At 45.8% G+C, this 17621-nt stretch overlaps 1 protein-coding gene across 1 annotated transcript in view; it reads left to right on the plus strand.

Annotated features, from left to right (window-relative positions):
- Window positions 1-17141, plus strand: part of LOC306796171 (kinesin-like protein KIF21A) — a 28871-nt gene extending 11730 nt beyond the window's left edge. The window contains exons 3-37 of the mRNA XM_079294981.1: window positions 142-324; window positions 1664-1813; window positions 2247-2381; window positions 2502-2666; window positions 2996-3111; window positions 3398-3593; window positions 4077-4266; window positions 4998-5061; window positions 5190-5387; window positions 5906-5953; window positions 6657-6714; window positions 6817-6928; window positions 7018-7206; window positions 7335-7534; window positions 7638-7745; window positions 7853-7921; window positions 8016-8161; window positions 8239-8383; window positions 8513-8707; window positions 9816-9917; window positions 11218-11383; window positions 11618-11638; window positions 12578-12635; window positions 12953-13007; window positions 13249-13463; window positions 13614-13787; window positions 13901-13933; window positions 14102-14229; window positions 14316-14400; window positions 14497-14586; window positions 14672-14830; window positions 14920-15037; window positions 15139-15309; window positions 15435-15643; window positions 16282-17141. Coding sequence (XP_079151107.1) covers window positions 142-324; window positions 1664-1813; window positions 2247-2381; window positions 2502-2666; window positions 2996-3111; window positions 3398-3593; window positions 4077-4266; window positions 4998-5061; window positions 5190-5387; window positions 5906-5953; window positions 6657-6714; window positions 6817-6928; window positions 7018-7206; window positions 7335-7534; window positions 7638-7745; window positions 7853-7921; window positions 8016-8161; window positions 8239-8383; window positions 8513-8707; window positions 9816-9917; window positions 11218-11383; window positions 11618-11638; window positions 12578-12635; window positions 12953-13007; window positions 13249-13463; window positions 13614-13787; window positions 13901-13933; window positions 14102-14229; window positions 14316-14400; window positions 14497-14586; window positions 14672-14830; window positions 14920-15037; window positions 15139-15309; window positions 15435-15643; window positions 16282-16339 — 4509 coding nt within the window. The 3' untranslated portion in view covers window positions 16340-17141. The remainder of the gene's footprint in view (window positions 1-141; window positions 325-1663; window positions 1814-2246; window positions 2382-2501; window positions 2667-2995; window positions 3112-3397; window positions 3594-4076; window positions 4267-4997; window positions 5062-5189; window positions 5388-5905; window positions 5954-6656; window positions 6715-6816; window positions 6929-7017; window positions 7207-7334; window positions 7535-7637; window positions 7746-7852; window positions 7922-8015; window positions 8162-8238; window positions 8384-8512; window positions 8708-9815; window positions 9918-11217; window positions 11384-11617; window positions 11639-12577; window positions 12636-12952; window positions 13008-13248; window positions 13464-13613; window positions 13788-13900; window positions 13934-14101; window positions 14230-14315; window positions 14401-14496; window positions 14587-14671; window positions 14831-14919; window positions 15038-15138; window positions 15310-15434; window positions 15644-16281) is intronic.
- Window positions 17142-17621: the final 480 nt, after the last annotated feature.

Here is a 17621-nt window from a genome sequence, read left to right on the forward strand (position 1 = left end):
GAGACGGGCTCCAGTGACACAGCTAAGAAACCACGTATTGCTGAAATATGCAAAAACGTACACACAATAAGAGCAGAAATAGACTTTTATCCTCATTTTGGTGAAGTGACTGATGTCTCCGTCTCCTCTCCCGGCGCCCAGACAGGTTCGGGAAAGACCTACACCATGGGAACCGGCTTCGACGTCAACATCGAGGAGGAGGAGCTGGGCATCATTCCCCGGGCCATCAACCACCTGTTCAGGGGGATCGAGGAGCGCAGAGAGGCTGCCACCGAGCAGGGCCGGCCTGTTCCCGAGTTCAAGATCAACGCACAGTTCCTGGAGGTGCAGGAACACACACACACACACACACACAGAGGCTGACATTCACAGGATGAACCCAGAGATTTATGTCTCAAACTAAGGGGCAATTATCAGCACTCAGTCTAAACTCTTCATTCAAAGCATCCGGTCCGCCTAAGGTCCATTAGTTAGACGTAACGAGAGCACGCAGACAGCAAGAGGTCAAATGTCAGCAGAGGGTGTAGGGGGTTTTAGGGTTGTGAAAGCGTCCAGATGACCCGAGAGCCATTAAACTGTCGTTCGTCCGTCGCTGTGGTGAGCTCCTGGCTTTATTTTTAACCACCAATGGGTGGATGCCGGCAGCTGGTGAAGAAGCAGCTGGGGGGGGGGATGAGTCTGGGAAGAAGACCTGCCAACCTGTACGCATTTTGCGTAGCAGGCGCGCATTTTAGACATCAAAGTAATTTCAAAGTAAAGTAGTGGACAAGAAATATAGCTGAGCTAATTGAGGGCCATGGGATGATTGTTTCCTCTCCTACCAATAAGCTTTACTAATAAATAATGGCGAACCAAAGGCGATTCAGCCCGAACAATAGCTTTTAATGTCAGTCATGCCACGCTGTGTGGACCTAGAAGTTGTTGCAGAAAGTATTTCTCTGTCACCTTTCCTATGCGCTCTGATGCGCTTCCTTCAGGGATATTCTATTGACTGGAAAATCCTAAGTCTGTTTGACTGCTGCATGTATGCAAAATGACACACTGTAATGCGAATGTCCACTGTGGCTGGCTGGCCCTACTTTATATACTTAATAATGATGTACTTAATATTGGATCATAGTTTATATTTTATATTAAGAATCGAAATCTGCAAAGTAACTAGCAACTAACATTGTCAAATATACGTATGTAAAAGTACTAATTTCCCCCCGGAGATGTAGTAGAAGTATAAAGTTACAATAACTTGAACTACCTGTAATTTTCAGTCGGCTACTTGAGTAGCCTTAATGTACTTAGTTACATTCAACCACTGCTAGAACACAACATTGTTTACAAGAGCACAAAGTTCTTCAGGTCGAGCCTCTTGATTTTGCTCTCATAGTGCACCAGATAGGTGTATCTAACTTTAGATGTCCAAAATGTTCTTCCAGGGGGAACATGTCCCCGAAACCACCCTAAAAGGTACGAGGTCCACCCACCGTAGTCTCACAAGGTCCTCTAAAAAACACTGATGTATGCAGGTTATGTACAGTAATTCATTGTCAGGACAGCAGTGGTTCGCGTCCGACGTGTCACCAAAGTGGTCCTCAAAAAATGTGTCTATGGTCTGGGGGATGTATGGCAATAATCCGTGTATTATCTGCGTTCTCTCCATACTCTGCAGTTGTACAACGAAGAGGTGCTGGACTTGTTCGACTCGACCCGAGACATCGAGGCCAGGAGGCAGAGATCCAACGTCAAGATCCACGAGGACGCCAACGGAGGCATCTACACCGTGGGGGTCACCACTCGCACCGTCACCTCCGAGGCCGAGGTCGGCTTCAACCGTTTTCTTTTTTGCACCCACCGCAGACACACAGACGAGCGCTTTTTCATGAGTCATCGCACATTTCAGTTGTAATGTGTGGTTTATGTGGGAGCACAACTGTAACATATACACACACACACACACACACACACACAAAGTAACGATGTATTGTATAAAAATTGGAATTGCAGGAGCGATCACACACTACTGGGAGGTGGGTTTAAAAATCAGTATAACCCCATCCTAATAAACGTATTCTGAAATGGTTTGATACTCAAAAGCACCACCATAAAAGCATCAGTTTACTTCAATTAGAAAAAAACTTACAGTTCCGGCTGTATTTCCACATCTATGAAGTCACTTCGCTGTACACTTCCTATATTATTACTTTCATCATCCAACGACCTGCAATCTGTTCCCGATGTCTCTCCTCCAACAGATGATTCAGTGTCTGAAGCTGGGCGCTCTGTCTCGAACCACCGCCAGCACTCAGATGAACGCACAGAGTTCGCGCTCCCACGCCATCTTCACCATCCACCTGTGCCAAGTTCGAGTGTGCTCTCCCGACAACGACGTGCGTACCCGACCGCACACACACACACACACACACACACACACACACACACACACACAGTGCTCGGCCTGTGCCGCCGCTGAAATCACCATCGGCTGCAATGTATTCTTTCTCTTCCAGGAGAACGTATCAGACAACCGTCTATCCAACGACACAGAGATCAACGAGTTCGAAACGCTGACGGCCAAGTTCCACTTTGTGGACCTGGCCGGTTCTGAGAGACTGAAGAGAACTGGAGCGACGGGAGACCGAGCTAAAGAGGGCATCTCCATCAACTGTGGGCTGGTGAGGACGCTCCGAGCACGTCTGCAGTCACAGCTCATAGTCATGTGTTGTCTTCATGCAGCCATAGAAATGTGTTTGTGTTGATTGGGAATGATGACGCAAAGCAGTGAATCTGTTATTCTATGACTGTGCACGTCAACGTTCACCAGTGTCAGGGGATTTTGTGGAGCAAGAGAGCCCCCAGGTGGACTAGAACATGTACTGCACATGTGTTTTTCCAAAAGTACTCAAAAGAGTGTTGTTTACTTCCTATTTCATGAAGTCCCGGAATTGCGTAAACCCTCAAATATCCAATCATACACTTGTTATTTCTCCCCGTCTCACCTCAGCTTGCTTTGGGAAACGTCATCAGCGCTCTGGGAGACCGGAGTAAGCGCTCCACTCACGTGCCTTACAGGGACTCCAAACTGACCCGGCTGTTGCAGGACTCACTGGGCGGCAACAGGTTTGTAAACTCTGTCTGCGTGCAGATACGCATGTGATACGGATGTGTGTCTTTGACAATGGATGACAAACCGGTATTTAAATGCTGCAAAAGTTGATTTACCTGCTTTGAAGTCAGTGATTGATTGATCACCAGTGCTGCTTTAAACATGAAATAATCCTCACTCGATTTTTAAAACATGCAGAGGCTAAACTTGTCCTTCAGTACACCTAACATGGCATGAAAACAGTGTTTTTAGTTTTACAGATTAGTCATTGCCACTGTTCTTCGTTTGTGCGTTCTCCAGTCAAACGGTGATGATCGCCTGCATCAGCCCGTCGGACCGGGACTTCATGGAGACCTTGAACGCTCTGAAGTACGCCAACAGAGCCCGAAACATCAAGAACAAGGTGATGGTGAACCAGGACAAAGCCAGCCAGCAGATCAGCGCCCTGAGGACGGAGATAGCGCGACTGCAGATGGAGCTGATGGAGTACAAGACGGTAAGAGGGCAGAGGGAAAGGAGATGGTAGATGGAACAATAAAATGAATCGAGGGAATAAAACGAAAGTTACGAATGTAACTACGGTTCTATGAATCCTGGATGACCGGCAGAGGCAGTGCTTCACACTGGATATCTTCCGTCTCGCGCATGCGCAGGTCGAATATTGATATCAACAAAGTCACGTGTGACCTCGGATGACCCCCGTCGTCTATAAGTTCCGGTGTCATCCTGAGCTCAGTCCTTTTTCATCTTCTCGCGAGTTCACGGGATTCCGAGTGACCAAGAACTCTGGCGGTCGTCCAGGATTCATAGAACCGTAGTTACATTCGTAACTTTCGTTCTAGTGACTTTGTTGATATAAATATTCGACCTGCGCATGCGCGAGACGGAAGATATCCAGTGTGAAGCACTGCCTCTGGCGGTCAGTAAGGATGAAAAATAGAACCAGTGTGGGGGGGATATATATATTTCTGATGCTCAGGGGAAGCGCATGGTGGGTGAAGATGGCATGGAGGGCATCAACGACTTGGTCCACGAGAACTCCATGCTGCAAACGGAGAACAACAACCTGAGGGTGAGAGTGAAGGCCATGCAGGAGACCATCGACGCCCAGAGAGCCAGACTCACGCAGATCCTCAGTGACCAGGCCAACCAGGTGCTGGCCAAAGCAGGTGGGCAAGAAAAACTAAATTAGCATGAAAACAAGAACCATATTCACAAGTATTTATTTGATTTTATATATGGCAACGATATGGTCCAATATATATATTTATGCGTTTAAAGAATCTCCCTGGATATCAGTGCACTCTTGGCCTGTCAAAAACCAAAAGTGTACACCCATTATTAAAATATATTATGAAAGAAGTTTGTTAGTGCGGCTAATGCTACTTCTTCACTAATTACTTTAGTTAGCTGCTCAGATTAGCATACAAGTTTTTGCACATCCGCAATACGCGACTTTTGCTGTCGTTCATCAGATATTTAAAAAGAAAAAATAGAATGTAATTGCCATCGTTCATATTGTTTTAATGTATAAAAAAAAAGTAGATGTCCAATTAGTTTGCTGGTTTAACAAGAATATATAGCCATGCTAGCTGCTCTACAGCGGGGCTTTGAGCTGAATGCTAATGTCAGTATGCTAATATGCTCACAGTGACAGCGCTAGCTAATTAGCACTAAACACAAGAAGTACAACGGAGCTTGATTGGAATGTTAGTTTTACAGTTTTTAGTTTTTTTTTTAGTATTGGACAAATACAAATGATGACCTACTGATTAAAAGTGTCACAGAAGTGTACAAGTAAAGAGCAGCTTTTTAGGGGAGGTATTGTGTGTAATTACACTTTAAAGTCTTCTTCTCCACCGCTGTACGAATCCACTTTGAGTGATGCCTCTGCTTGTAGGTGAAGGCAGTGAGGAGATCGGGAACATGATTCAGAACTACATCAAGGAAATCGAGGAGCTCAGGTATGTGGTCACCGCATTATGTATGTAAAGTATTAGTATTCTGGCTTTGTTCTTTAAACGGCAGGTAAAAAAACAAGTGTTCGTGCCGTGTGACGGAAATAACACTTGACCCGCCTCCGCTCCTTTAGAGCTAAGCTTCTGGAAAGCGAGGCCGTGAATGAGAATCTGAGGAAGAGTTTGTCTCGGGCCTCGACGCACTCCTCGCTGTACGGCGGCTCCTTCTCCCAGAGCCACCTCGTCCCCGAGAAGGAGGCCAGCGACGTCATCGAGATGGCCAAGAAAAGCCTGGAGAAACTCAAGAGGAAGGAGAGGAAGAAGAAGAAGAGGTATAGTGGGGGTCTGACACACTTGTTTTTGAGATGGTGAAATTCAGTGTATGGATCGATGCTCCCAGAATTGGCAGTTTACACCCTGGCTGGATTTAGACAAGATGATAGTGACAGCTATTAACGATGATGGCTGGGTGTCGGGTTCCGGCACGCTGCAGCACACTGATCTTTGCACATTAGAGCCGAGGTGTTTAATATGTTATCTGGTCGTCGTTTTTTGCCGGATGTTTTTACATGGAATCTGTCTTTGTCATCTCCATCAGCAGCGTTCGTCATTCGAACACACTGCGTTTGTGAGAGTCTCTGCACTCGCCCCGGCCATTCTTGCTGCTCTCTCACTCTCTGTCTTTTCTCCCATCTTGTAATATTCCCCTCACTTGCCCCAACTTCTGCGGCCTGCCCCCCCCCCCCCCTCCTCACCATCCTCACCCCCATCCTCCCGTCCCTCCCTCTCTCCCTCTCTCGCTCTCTCTCTCTCTCTCTGTCTTTCTCTTTCTCTCTCTCTCTCTCTGAAGACTAAGGCGATGTGAGGAGAATCACCACCAAGAGGTTGAACACACCAGGTTCGCTAAAACCCACCCAGGATTTGGTCGGATCTGAAATTAGTTCAATTACACAGCGGTGCAAATCGAGTACTTTTGTGCTCCGATTGAAATGCACCAAGTAATTGAAAGGATTTCAGTTGCTTGTTAACCTGCGCCCAAACCCAAAGTTCCCAAAGTTCCCAAAGAAACTAATCACTAATTTCTTCTGCACCTACAGGCGGTTTACACTCCTGGAGGGAAACAAATATTTTAACCAGCTCTTCCTCTTAACCCTCTGTTCTGTGTTTCCTTTTCACTGCACACAGCAAGATGTTGATCAGATCATATCATATCTTAAACAAATCTGGATTGATTTGAAAAAACAAAACAAACAAAACAAATTTTTGAGATGTAGGAATTTGGTCAACAAATCTTAACCGTGTGTGGCAACCCTCCTTTAAATGAAGTCGGCTTGTAATGTTCTTGGTAGTGATCAGTTCATGAAATTGTCTTTCCCAGTGTGTCATTAATGTCTCCACTCATGCAATCACAGTGAAATCGTTCATTAACACACATTCATAATCCCACATGTGCTCCTGATCCGATCGAGTGTACAATCATTTGCATGTGCACTTCACGCATCCTCGTTCGTCATTTGAATTGCAGTTAATTCCAGATCTGACCCACAGAAGAAGTTCTCGGTAGGTAGCGAGCTAGCTGACGGTCTTTTTTCCTCTTTCAGTGTTATCAAAGAGGAAGGCCCAGACAACGACCACGAGCGAGGCAACGAGGAGGCAGAGGTGGAGAATAACTTTGAGATCGCTATTTAAAGATGACACATTTCTAAGAGGGTTTTTTGTGTCTCTTGTGTGTATTTCATGTGTGTTTCTTTATGCTGACAGGAGGGCAGCGACCACGAAGAAGGCGAGGAAGCAGATGGAGAGGAGGAGGACTTTGACATTGCGGGAGACGAGACCTCCGACGACTCCGACTCCGAAGAACTGGAGGAGAAAGGTAAAATTGTACAGCTTTTGTTCTGGAGCCACAGTAGGTGATAACATAGGAGAGGCATCAGGATCTAAAGACGGGTTTTGTGCGCGCAGAAAACGTCCAGGCCGACCTGGCCAACATCACCTGCGAGATCGCCATCAAGCAGAAGCTGATAGACGAGCTGGAGAACAGCCAGCGGCGTCTGCACACTCTCAAGCAGCAGTACGAACAGAAGCTGACGATGCTGCACAACAAGATCCGAGACACGCAGCTGGAGCGGGACAAGGTGCTGCATAACATGGGTAAGAGACACTTGACTTCAGGAACTGGTACCCAAATACGTCTCTGAAACGGATGCGATAAGGGAATCTGCTCACGTTCAAGGAGCAAAAGAAATGTGAGGCTTCATCATTCCCTTCCTCCTCTCTAGGTTCAGTGGAGTCCGGTACGGAGGAGAAGGCGAAGAAGATCAAAACGGAGTACGAGAGGAAGCTGAGCTCCATGAACAAAGAGCTGCAGAAGCTCCAGTCAGCTCAGAAGCAGCACGCCCGCCTGCTGAAGAACCAGACGCAGTACGAGAAGCAGCTCAGGAAGCTCCAGCTGGACGTGACCGAGATGAAGAAGACCAAGGTAAAGGAATATGTTGTGTTTTTTATTTAGTTTCCACCTTCACTCTAGACTTGTTGCAGTGCCGATGTTCTCCTGATGTGTCGTGTTTCTTTTCTTCCACCAGGTGGTGCTGATGCGTCAGATGAAGGAGCAGCAGGAGAGAAACAGAGCCTCAGAGTGCAGGAGGAACAGGGAGATCGCCTCTCTGAAGAAAGACCAGTGCAGAGCCGAGGTGAGAGGGAAGGAGGCCGTCATCATTGTACCTTTGTTCGGTTTATTCTACACACGAGCAAACATCTTGTCACTTTCCCACTGTCGAACATTCAATCCTTCTTACAGCACCAACTGAGGCAGATGGAGGCCCAGAAAAGACAACAGCAGTTGATCCTTCGCAGGAAGAACGAAGAGGTGAGACACAGTACGGGGGGGGGGGGGGGGGAGCTTCCGCTGTTGTTTCACTCTTCTACGCAAAATGACTCCGTCTTTTGTGAACCGTAATCAGGTGACAGCCCTCAGGCGGCAGGTGAGGCCCGTGTCTGGGAAGGTGAGCAGGAAGGTGAGCTTTCCTGAGCCTCCCCAGGAGTCGTCTTATAGAGCCCCCCCGGGAAGGACGCCGACATCTGGAGCATCCACGGCCAATGGAGCCAGGTGCGGCATCTGAGCGCGTTCATGCGTGTATTACACAGTTTGAATAGTTTGAAGAGGGCCTTATCTCTCCCCTTCAGGAGTTCCCCGGTGCGGATGGGAAGTATCTACCTCAACAGGACCGCCAGGGCCAAATGGCAGTCGCTGGAGAGACGTGTCACCGACATCATCATGCAGAGGATGACCATCTCCAACATGGAGACGGATATGAACAGGCTGCTGAAGGTACGCATGAGGTCGTCAGATTCAAGATGGTCGCGGAAAGATAAAGCAAGAAGAGAAGAAATTGTGGGTTTTTTTTCGATCCTGTAAAATAAATCTCCTCTCCCTAAACTCTCCTCGCCACCACATCAGCAACGGGAGGCGCTGACCCGGCGGAGGGAGCGAGTGTCCAGGAAGAGAGAAAAGGTGGCGGTGGACGGCGCGGACGCCGACCGCTCCCTGGCCTCAATGAGCGAGGAGCTGGAGTCTCTGAGCGCCAACATCGACTACATCAACGACGGCATCGCAGAGTGCCAGGCCAACATCATGCAGATGGAGGAGGCCAAGGTGAGGTGTTGGGGAAGCCCAGGCAGCTTATTCCTTGGGGGTCACGATGCCTTATAATTATAATTATTATTATTATTATTATTATTATATTAATAATTGAAGGAAAAGTCAGGATACAGGGGATTGCGGTGCACGGTGTCGTGTATCACTACCTCATTAGCTAGTATATGCTTCCCTCAGGCGAACAATTCAGAAATAATTGCACAGTTCAGCACTACTGACGGCTCCCAGAGCATTTTTAGACAAATAAGCATCAGGCGCCTATGTTGTCGGAGAAACAATGGCTCAATAAAACAAGAGCCGCCGGCAGTGCAGCCCATTAAAACAGCCCAAAACAGCGATGAACAGCGATTCATACCAAACAGACGTTCATAAATGCGGCTTTACAAGTGTTATTCGAGGAGCTTTTTGCTCTGCATGGCTCCAAGAGGTTCACACGACACGGCCACTCTCACGGTGCTCCGGAGAACGTTTTGAATGAATGATTATTGAGCTCAAACAACGAGCAATCGGAGGTTACAACAAGGTGGAAAGTGCCTTCCAAAAGCCTGTGGGTGCTGTTACTGGTGCCAAAATGTGCAATTATGTATCCGCTGTAAAGCCCGGGGGCTACGGTGTTAGCATGGCGAGCGCTGCTATAATGATGTGGAAGTGGATATGTTCAATACCTGCGGGGGCGCAGGCCTTGATGACAGAAATCTGTTGAACTAGTACAGGTTTAGGATTGTGGTGCTAACTTATTAGCTAGTTTCAAACTACTGTGCTTTACTAAACGTGGGCTGCAGCATTAAAACTTAAGAGTTAGCTCGTAAAGACTTTAGTAAAGTGTAAACGGGGTATATTTGTAGCGCTGCTGCCAAGGCAAAAGCCTCCTATGCAAACAGGAAGTCATCGTACAGTGAATTATAGTTTTAAGAATCAAAATGTCCTATTAAACCTGACTGACCGTCCTTTAATAAGTGCAGTTAGGTTTGATTCTCTGTCCACATTGAGCAATAAAACAGATAATCCAGCAGTCTTCTCGTCTGACTCTTGACGGGAAAGCTTCTCCTGTGACTGAGTTTCTTCCCATTGCCACTGTATTGAACGTGTTTTTGTTCTGCTGCAGGAGGAAGGCGACACGGTGGACATCACCGCTGTGATCAGCTCCTGTAGTTTATCAGAAGCCCGCTTCCTTCTGGATCATTTCATGAACATGGCCATCAGTAAGGTACCTGTACCGCGCTCGCTGACGTAACGCGGTTTCAGTCTTGATGTCATCAGTGTGTCTTTGTTTGTATTCACTCCCTGACAACAGGTAAAGTCCGGTTCCTGTAGTTTATATTTATTAGTGCTGGGCAAGGTAACGCGTTAACGCATTCATTAATTAACGCCGACAATTCTTTTATTGCGCGTTTTTAAAATTTATTATAATTTTGTTTTCTTTTTTTTTTTATTGAAAGACAAGAGACAATACATATACATAACAACAAGAGGATGACAAGAACAGTGGGATAAAAGCCACCAAACATCCTATGGTCAGACTGTTTTGTATTAGAGATATGATGTCCCTTTCATGATGTCCCTTCAGGGTTGCCGTAGAGAAAAGGCGACTTCCGCTGCTCTCCCTGGAGACTTCTGTACATCGCTGCGGTAAAGTCAGCAGACACTTAGCCTGCACCTATAGTGCACCTATATGCTGAAATTCACGGTAAACGCATTTAAACGACACAGATCGGGAGCGAGCGAAGGACGTTGAAAGTTAGCAGAAACGTGAGACAACATCCGGCTTCTTAAGACGAACATCCGGTTTCCAGAATAAGATGCCAATAAAGTATGAATTATATTCACATTAAGTATAAAACATGTTACCTGCATCTCGTGAACCAAATGTTATTGCACTTTTGTTCATATAGCTTTTAAAATAAAAGTGCGCAATCCACTACTTTTGAATTCATTATTGAACTTTGCCATAACAATGCGATTAATCGCGATTAATCGCAAAAAATCCATGCGATTAAATATTTGAATCGTTGCCCAGCACTAATATTTATGTATAACTTATTTAACCTGATTTAAACCCTTCACTTTTACCTTTTATATGATGTATTAAGCAACCCCACCCCAGCACAGATCAAATTAGACAACATCAAGCATTCCTTATATTTGTATATGATGCCCAGATCCGTCAACATAAATGGACTGCATGGTAGTTGTGGCAACTTGTATACAATTCCTCTGCTTTTGTAGCCGTGGCTCCTTTTATGCAATTGAATTCAATGAGAACTTTAGATGGGAAAACTTGATTAAATGAAGTTTCAATTAGATAAGATTAGATTTGATGCAACCTAATTGGTTTCGGTGAGGTAATGCATTCAACCCAGAAGACAGACGGAACAAATAAAGAGGCTGGAGTAATTACAACAACGTAGAGCGATGCGGAGCGTGCGTTTCAGGTTTGCCTGCTTGAGACGTGCCAACAGAGTATGCTGCTCCTATAGCCCCGCCACCTCTGTGTCGCCATGTGTCAGGGTCTGCTGGCGGCGCAGAAGGATTCCCAGATGAAGGTGATGGAGGGCACTTTGAAGCAGACAGAGATAAACAGCGCCACCCAGAACCAGCTGCTCTTCCACATGCTGAAGGAGAAGGCGGAGATCAACCCGGAGCTGGACGCTCTGCTGGGCAGCGCTCTGCAAGGTAAGGAAACGGCAACGGAATCCACACCGGTGCGAGCATGCCCATCACAATCACCTTTTGTTTTCTGTCTCTTTCACCGTGTGGCTACATTTTATTTTGCAGGCCGTGCGAAGAGAATTGATGCTTGAAATGCAAAACTCCTGGCCTGTAGAATAAAGAGTAGAACCTTTTTTCCTCATCTTTGGGTTTGATTTTGATTTGTTTGTTTTCTCTGTTGTGTCGGTGTGAACTCAGAGTTAGGTTACCTCTCACCGGGTGAGTATGTATGCGTTGGGTAGCAATGTGACTGTGATTGAGAGAGCGTGGCACATGCACAGTACAAGATTTACCCAAATTACAGGCAAATATGGAATTAAACTAAAATATAAAAAGATAACAGGCACACAAAATGGTTTCGAGCCTTTTTTTTTTTTACTTTGGTCCCATTAGTGAATTTGAATCTTTGTAAAGAGATGTAACAGCAAACCATATGGCTCTTTGGGCGTTTTAAAATAGATCATGTTTTGTTTTGTTTTTACCTTAAATATTATATTTTAAACACCAGTTATAGTTGTATAGTAATTGGTTTACCCAAGACGGCTCTCTGACCTTAATATTCTTTTTCATGCTTGATGCATTAATGTGCTTTTGACAATTATATTTCTGAACTACATTAAGACATCTTGTAGTGTGCGTCAGTCCTCCTTTTTAAAATACTAACCCAGTTGAAAGAACTCGTGACGTGCATGTTGTGTTACGTTTCCCTCGTTACATCACCTGCTAGCAAGTGCCATTTACTCAGATCACTAAAACCTGAACGGCAGGAAAGATCCACGCTGCTGCAAGACCGCGAGACAAAGTGTACGCGGCAGTTTGTGTGTCTGCCTTTTGTCTTTGTGTTCGTACCTTCCAAAACACTCCCAACACTGTAGCTTTCAGTCGCATAAACTAACGTCACCCTTCTGTCCCCCTTTATCTCAAACTGAACAACCTCTGACCTTGTCATGAGCTGCTGAAGCCTTAATTATTGTTGTGCTGTAATATTTAGCTTTCTAAATGGACGTTGTCTTTTGCAAAATTCCTTGAAAATACAGTTTGTTAGAAGGTATACTGCACCGTTGAGGCAAAGCATATATATATATATATATATATATATATATATATATATATATATATATGCTTTGCCGATTAAGTGAGAAATCTGATTTTTCGCAGAGAATGGAGATGGCAGCAGCAGTGACGAGTCCACCACCAGTCCGGCTGCGGAGGGCAGGTAAATACAGACACACAGTTGATGCCTTCTATTCACATTCCCAGTGTCTTGGCGTCGTGCGTGCTGGCTCGCTGACGTGGCTTACTGGGACACCTAACTGGAGAAAGCTGTCGTTTATGTGATTAATGTCGGCGTGTCTGGTCGTCCGGACTGAAACGTTTCACTGCTAGTTTATACAGATATTACAACTGCAACAACTTTGAGGGTCCCTTCATGCAGCGCCACCATAACGGTTACATTTTAAGCTGTCCAGTAGGAAGACTTATGGCCAAATAGTTGCAACGAACCTCAGCTGGACTTCCCTCCCTTTGTTTCAGCACACTGGCATCAGATCTAATGAAGTTATGTGGTGAAACCAGACCCAGAGGCAAGGTACTGTACCGTTTATGGTTATGTGATAATAACCTGTAAAAACATTTCTTAGTAGAGCCGTGTCCAATATGCTGTTCAAGTCAAATATAATGTTGAGTCCATTGTCCTGTTTGACATCCTATTCTACAACTACAACTTCTTCCCCGTTAGCTATTTATAGGACTTGAAATGATTACAAACCCGGACCCGGTTGACTTGTGAGTCTGCTGAATATTGAGCCAAACCATTCTCCTCCCTCCAGGCTCGCAGACGCACCACCACCCAGATGGAGCTGCTGTATGCCGGCAGCGGGGACCCGTCCTGCGAGTCCCCCACCGGAGACTTCTCCGCCCCTCTGCTGCCCCTCTCGGAGCGCCTGGAAGGGTCGGCAGACATCCAGGGTCAAACGCTTGCTCAAATCCCTGACCGCGAGCAAAGCGTTTCCCCATCTGCGCTGCCTGCCAGGCCAGCTGGCATGTAAGTGTTTTTGGGGGCAACTTTTCTCAACGGATATCTCGAGATAATTCTCTATATATATGTATATGTATGTATGTATAGTATTGGAGATTGTTGATGCACATGTCCACCCTGCTGAAGTGTTCTTCTTTCATTACTTACCGTCTGCAGTTGTGGAACCAGGTCACCCACAGGAACGGAGAGAAGGCCACCCGAGCGCTCGCCCCTCAGCCGAAGGAGGGCGCAGGAGAAAGGCGCCACGGCGACGCACATCCCAGCACCCGCACACGCACCTCCGCTCAGCACGGCGGAGGCTAAAACTAAAGGCAGCGACCACAAACCGCTGTCAGTGGAAGCGCCATCAATAGATCTTTCTTTAGACCCGCTTGACAGATTATGAAATGCTTTTTTAAATTTAAATTAGATTTTTACATTTTCCTTCATGTCACTTTGTTCAGGTTGGAGGAGTCGCCTGTATTTGAAGGCCACAGGTAATGCTCCTCTTAATGTGCCCCAAAGGTCTGTCCATTCGGCCTCTTCTTGTCAAATACAAACTGAAAAAGTACCTCTGTTTCAAACCCTGTTATTTCTGTGTATCACATCCGCTGCAGTAGCACCAGTCACTAGGTATGTCTCTCATCATGTCGTGTGTGTTGCAGAGGTGTGATCAGCCCTTTGAAGAACAGCCGCGGGGCCAAACTTCAGTGTGTCCACGTAGCAGAGGGCCACACCAAGCCTGTTCTCTGCGTGGATGCCACAGATGATCTGCTCTTCACGGGATCCAAAGGTAGAAAAACAAATTGTTTGCAACTCAGAAAATATATTTTTTATTTTTTTTTTGTCGATTCTCTAACATGGGTTTCATGTTTTCAGACCGTACATGTAAAGTCTGGAACTTGGTGACGGGTCAGGAGATCATGTCTCTGGCAGATCATCCCAGCAGTGTGGTCTCAGTCAGGTACTAGAATACAGCAATAGTACAAATTCAGTAATAGTAGTATTTCGTAGTAGTACATAGTAGTCATCGCTCCTTGTTTTTGTTGTTTTATTTCAGGTACACTTCAAGTCTCGTCTTCACCGTTTCCACTGCTTACATCAAAGTGTGGGACATACGAGACTCTGCCAAGTGTATCCGCACGCTCACGTGGGTTCATTTGCTCCTCTGACGTCTTTGCGGCTTCCATTGTTTCAGTGCAATGCCCCTAAAAAGGCCGTATTTTTGCACTCAGGTCGTCAGGCCAGGTGGGTTCAGGGGACATCTGCTCGTCTGTCCGGAGTTTGTCCATCCCACCAGGAGAGAGTCAGATCAACCAGATCGCCCTCAACTGCTCTGGCTCCTTCCTTTACGCCGCCGCTGGCAATGCTGTGCGCATGTGGGACATCCGCAAGTGAGTCCAAAGCGCAGATTAGAGTTTTCTTTTCTTTCTTTTTTTTACAAAGCAGACGGACCAGAACTCATTCTCTTTTCCTTCTCTAGATTTGTATCCACGGGGAAGCTCACTGGCCATTTGGGGCCTGTAATGTGTCTGACCGTTGACAAATTAGGTCACGGGCAGGACGTCGTCCTCACTGGCTCCAAAGACCATCACGTTAAAGTAAGAGCAACTGAAATCGCTCTCCCCATTTCTGTGTGTATGCCACAAACTACGAGAATAAGATGCATGACGGGCATATGCGGGGGGTTTTTTTCCCCCAGATGTTCGAGGTGGCAGAAGGTGCTCAGGGTAGCATCAGCTCCAGCCAGACGTTCGAACCCGCCCATCAGGACGGCGTGGAGTCTCTGGCCGTGCACGGGGATGTTTTCTACAGCGGCTCCAGAGACTATCACATCAAGAAGTGGGACCTCGGCAGTAAACGGCTGCTTCAGGTACGCACAGCATAGTGGAGCCGGAGGCTTTTTATACCCGACCAGATTTCAATTTACATGAGCTGGAAAAACTTTTGGAGGGAAAATGTATACAGAATAAATCGAACTGTCGTTTCCTCTCGCAGTCTGTCAGCGCCCAGGCGGACTGGGTGAGCGCTCTGGGCGTGATGCCAGGCCAGTGGCCGGGCTCCCCGGTGCTCCTCAGCGGATGCAGAGGAGGGCTGCTGCGCCTCTGGCACGCCGACTCGCTGGCGCCCCTCGGCGGGGTCCGGGGACACGACAGTCCCATCAACGGCCTGGCCACAAACGGCAGCCAACTGTTCACCGCCTCAGAGTGAGTCACACAACGTTCAAAGTTTGCTTTATTGTCAATTCCACAATGTACTGAACATACAGGGGAGTTGAAATTACGTTTCTCTCTAGTCCAACATATAAACATATAAAGTGAATACAGTGCAATAGATTTAAAAAAAAAAACATTTAGACTATATATATATATTTTATATATATATATATATATTTTATATATATATATATATATTTTATATATATATATATTATATATATATATATATTTTATATATATATATATTTTATATATATATATATTTTATATATATATATATATATATTTTATATATATATTTTATATATATATATATATATTTTATATATATATATATATTTTATATATATATTTTATATATATATTTTATATATATATATATATTTTATATATATATATATATATATATATATATTATATAAGAGAAAAAAACTAAAAAGCTATCAATCTGTGTTTAGCAGCAGCAGTTGGACGTGGGGATTTAGCAGCAGTTGGACATGGGGAGTCTTAAAAGAGAGGAGGGAGGAACGTGCTCGTCTGAATTCTGATGCTTTTCCCCATTACTGTCGAGTGTGCACTGAAACGGGATTGTGAATTGCGTACATGTGTTGTGTTTTTTGTGGCAGTGACCGCACAGTGAAGATTTGGGAGGCCAAAGGTTCTCTGGAGGAAGGAGTCCACTGACGCCTGCTTCCGCATCTGAAATGGGGGACCGTCTACTGGCCTACATGACTTGACGAAGTGTCGGGCGGGAGCCCAAAGAGTGGGTCCCACTGAAGAAGAATCCTTAAACAACTGAATCCTTCACTGACGCTCCACTGGCGATCAGTTTCAGGGAAGCCTAATTAGATGCGACAGCTCTCGGGTCTTTCAAGCTGTGCTGACATTTAATTAAGGTCAAGACAAAGTGGAGCCTCTCGAGTCTCCCGTAGAGCTCTGCTGACCGCACGACAGCTGCGATGGACAGCCTCTTGAAGTGCAGAATCAAAGTACAAATATGGACTTCTGTCTCAGTCGATCCAGGAGTCTCTCCTGTGCTGTCAACATTCCTCTCGTCAGTTCAGCGCTCGACAACATGGATACCTTCTATGCATAGCCCATAGGGAAGTTTACCCGAGCTGCTGGTGAAGGGCTTTGCTTCCTTGCACCAATTGTTGATTGCTGAATGAGTCTGTGTCCCAAAAACAAGACTTGGATCTCTCTCCTGCTCACCAGCAACAACTGAGTCCATCCTGTGTGTTCACATTAATGCGTGATGTGTTGTGTCATTGCTCTCCAGGTCATTTTGGTCTGTGTGTGTGTGTGTGTGTGTGTGTGTGTGTGTGTGTGTTCACTGTAAGCAGGGACCAAATAACTACTGAAACTGCGTATGGTCTTATTCTTCAGCTGTTACTGCCAAACCTTACACATACCTGCAAACTTGTCGCTTTTCGGCGAAATTCGCCGTTTTGAATCAAACTATATCATCCACGTGAATCGTGTAGATCCGTCGAGTTTTTTTTCCGGGGGGGGGGGGGGGGGTGGTCAACCGGCCAGCCGGAGTCAGACTGTTTGAGGGGAGGCTCAGTGGATGGAAGTGAAAACATATTACACTAGTTATTAGGTCGTTTATCAAAAGAAGATCACATAGAATAGCCTAAATATGTGTGATTTGGTTGAGGAGATAGTTCAGAGAGAAGCTACAGTAGTTGTTGGAAATTTCCCCCGTTTTTGTCAGAGTCACAAGAGCTAATAAATGCCTTAGGACAGACCTTTTTAATGCGTTTGGTGTCGTCTGAAGTTATGTCTAACAGCAGTATTAGGCTACCTGGCCTCAATCCCTAAGTGTCTATCTATGGAATCAAGTAATATCAAAACAGGCATCCAGCAATTGAGCGAAACAAAAAAAAGTAAACCAGTAAAAAGTAAACCCTCCTGCTCTAGTGGAACATGAAAGCCCTCTGAATAAACATGCACCGGGCTCCGT

Source organism: Melanostigma gelatinosum (assembly GCF_949748355.1).
Source record: "Melanostigma gelatinosum genome assembly, chromosome: 22".
NCBI classification, from domain to species: domain Eukaryota; kingdom Metazoa; phylum Chordata; class Actinopteri; order Perciformes; family Zoarcidae; genus Melanostigma; species Melanostigma gelatinosum.